The 3,471-nt window shown below is 29.7% G+C and overlaps 1 protein-coding gene across 1 annotated transcript; it reads left to right on the top strand.

Annotated features, from left to right (window-relative positions):
- Positions 1–321: 321 nt before the first annotated feature.
- Positions 322–1,322, top strand: LOC107027960 (auxin-responsive protein SAUR76). Its single transcript, XM_015229011.2, has one exon. The coding sequence runs from the start codon at positions 609–611 to the stop codon at positions 978–980; it is 372 nt and encodes a 123-aa protein (XP_015084497.1). The 5' UTR covers positions 322–608; the 3' UTR covers positions 981–1,322.
- Positions 1,323–3,471: the final 2,149 nt, after the last annotated feature.

The raw sequence follows: 3,471 nt of genomic DNA, 5'->3' as shown, positions 1-3,471 counted from the left end.
TAATCTGATGTGACAAAATCAATCCTTAAGAACATACGAAAACATTTACCCCTTAGTGATTTTATCAAAGAATGAGTCAAAATTAATTAAATCGATGAATTTTCACTATCAAATTCCAAAATAATAAAAAGAAAAAAAGGGGACCAAGTCACAAAAAAGGAAAACTTAGTCACAAGGGGAAAAAAAGTAGTAGAATTGTCACCATATTATTTCACAAGTTTCATTGGACCTACCAATTTGTCTGTCTATCTGTCACCTTTCATATTCCTACCACTCATCATAAAGTAAAATTAAGGAAATTTTTCTTCTCACTCAAACGGCTCTCTTTCCACGAAAACAACCATTGAAAATTACACCAAACTATATCTTATACATAAAAATTTTATCAAAGAAAATGTCTATATATTCTTTGTTTTCATATGCATATCTACACTAGCCGTTGGCTGGCCAATTCAATCTTTGCTACTCTCATCAAGAACTCTTCTTCCCTTTCTTTCATTTATCATTCCCAAAATACCCTCCAAAAAGGGTAAAAAAAACATCTCATGCAAAATCATATATAAGTGGCCATTTTCTAGCAACGTATTATTTTTCGTGTGCTACAGTTCATGGATTGCATAGTTTTGCCTGTAGCAATCTTGACAAGGCGATGTTCGGGCCGATTATTAGGGTATAGGCCACTAGTGGAAGATGATTACGATGATTCAAGTTATCCGGTAACTGTGCTGGTGGGAAAGGAAAAAAGGGAATTCTTGGTGGAGTCATTTGTGTTAGAAGAAAGTCCATTTAGAAGTTTGATTGAAATGGTGAGAAAAGAAGATGGAGGAAAAGTAAAAGAAAATAGAGGAAAAAAAGTGATTTATGTGGATGTTGATGCTATATTATTTGAACACATGTTGTGGTTGATGCAAAATGATTGCTCCTCTTTGTTTCAACTAAATCTCAAGGAGATCATTGATTTCTATGCTCAAGATATATAGTAGTTGAAAAGAAGAGATAATTGATTACTTATTAATCATTATGAAGTTAACAAGTTAAAGAGGTAATATATATATATGTATGAGTCTTTTTTTTTTTAACTTCTTCCTTTTACCCTTTGTGGTGTTAGGAACTTTTTTGGGATTAATTAACATTTTTTATATTATGGGGTTCTACAAAAAAAAGTTTTAAAGGAAAATGATACTATATGGATATGTAGAAATAATTGATACTTGCAAAAATGAATGTATACCAATTTTTAGCAACTAATTAATAGTTAGTATACTTTAATTTATTTCTCTTGTATGTAATTTCCATCTAATATAATGGTGTTCTTTTTATCATATTCTTCGATCTGGTTGTATATTTATGCAAGTTTGATTTTAATTAAAAGCAGTACTTTATGTAAAATAAGTTAAGAAATTCTACTACATCTCAAAAATATGTCTTCATTAAATGGAGAAACTTTAAGTAATTTGAAAAACTACAAAGAATTTCTTTGTTCACACCAATTATCGAATAACTTTGTCGATCAATATTTTGACAAATAGAAATAAATCACCTAATTTTTTTGACTCCATTAAAATTGAAACATGAGATATGAATACATAATTCCATTAATGACCATGTGAAATGTAGGGGATACTAATCTATACTTAGTTACTTACCCTAAAAAAAAGTTATATTACATTTAATTAGTTGATCATTAAATTAATTATATGCAAGAAATTATATTGTCTATATTATATTATTGTACTAATTAGTTAATTAAACTTTACATTTTTATTGGACTAATGATGCCTCAATTTGTTCAATTCCTTATAAACAAGTTAACAATGTCAAATTTGCGTTGAATAAATAAAAAAAGCCGTCCAACTGTGTAGTCAAAAATTTGTAAGCACGTTAGGCTTTAATAATAGAGGCAGTCAACGACTAACTTTGTCTAAATCTCAAAGCCACTTAATTTTCCAAATAAGGCTTTTTCTTGTTATCTTCTATGATTTATTTGAATTTAAGCCACATAATTTATATGTACTTGTTATAAAGGTAATAAAATTAGCCGATGAAAATCTACTTCAACTCTCCCAAATTTAAATTGATTATTGATCCTCTCATCATTTATTAGCTTAGTCTATTTCAGCCAAATCGAGCGGCATAAGTATAATGATCGAAGGTTAAAGACCAACTCATTTTAAGGATAATTCGAGTAATTTTAACAATATTTTTTTTGTTATAATTTGTCAAACGAATATATGGGCCAGCCGGTGTAAGCAGCAGCTTGGACTACTTATGTACTGATCCCTATTTGAATCCACAATAGTCAAGCCCATTTCTTATAATGATCCAAACTATAATTTGATTGGGCTACTTTTGTTAATTAGTAGGGAAAGGATAGAAATCACATACTTTTAAGGCAAAATTACTGTTTGTCCCTTATAAGTTTATAATTATAAAAATTGCTCAAATAATACAATAATATAACTGTTGATACATTAATATGATACGCGAGATACATTAATCGTTAAGTAAGATACATTACATTTTATACATGATACACTAAGCTGATGTACATTTTATACATGATATATTAATCTGATGCGCGAGATACATTAATCTAATGCGCCAGATACATTATTTGATGTGCGAGATACATTAATTTGATGCGCTGATACATTAATAAAATGAGGGATTTTGGGGATTTGTAAAACTAATAGGGGATAATGGTAATAAGAGAACTTAAATGTAAGATTTTTGTCATTTATCCTAATTAGTATGCTGGGAAATTACGCGGATAATCAAATATACATTAGTTAGTTAGTTAACATAATTATAGTTTGATTTAATTACTACTCACAACCACTTTTTAGCTATAATTATGTGTGCCTCTTTCCCCTCTTCTCTATCTCGCCACTATTCTCTCTTATACGTATATGAATTCAAATTATACATATGCATATACAATATGATAGATATACAAATATAATTTGCCTCTCTCCACTCTCTACCCTCTCTCTCGCTCGCCTCTCTCCTCCATCTCCCAATCTCTCTCGCCTCTCTCCTCCCTCTTCCGAACTCGCTCGTCCGATATACAAATGCATACGTATATCAGTTATAAGATATACAATATATTTGACAGATATACATAGACAATTCGACAGATATACAAATACAATTTGCCTCTCTCCGTCTTCTCTCACTCGCCTCTCTCCTCTCTCTAATATGTAGCTATGGATTGTAATTAACAAATTATAGTTATGAAACCTAATTAAGTTATATTATGCACGCGTAGACATAGTACATTTAGACTTATGTATATTTCATTTGAAAAAATAAATTATAAAATCTAAACTTAATCAAAGCTTAAAATAAAGCAGCCATAACTTTCTCTGCAATTATCTGCCTCATAAAATAACATGGACTTTTCAATTTTCTAAAAACAATGATCCCACCAACAATCTGAACATTATAAGCACTAAAGAAGTTATTTTAAAA

This window comes from Solanum pennellii, chromosome 8 (assembly GCF_001406875.1).
Source record: "Solanum pennellii chromosome 8, SPENNV200".
In the NCBI taxonomy this organism is placed as follows: Eukaryota; Viridiplantae; Streptophyta; class Magnoliopsida; order Solanales; family Solanaceae; genus Solanum; species Solanum pennellii.
Note: the sequence above shows the minus strand (reverse complement) of the source record. Positions and strands in the feature narration are given on the sequence as shown.

Coding starts and splice junctions, on each gene's coding strand:
- LOC107027960 (XM_015229011.2), top strand. CDS start 609: ATGGATTGCATAGTTTTGCCTGTAGCAATCTTGACAAGGCGATGTTCG.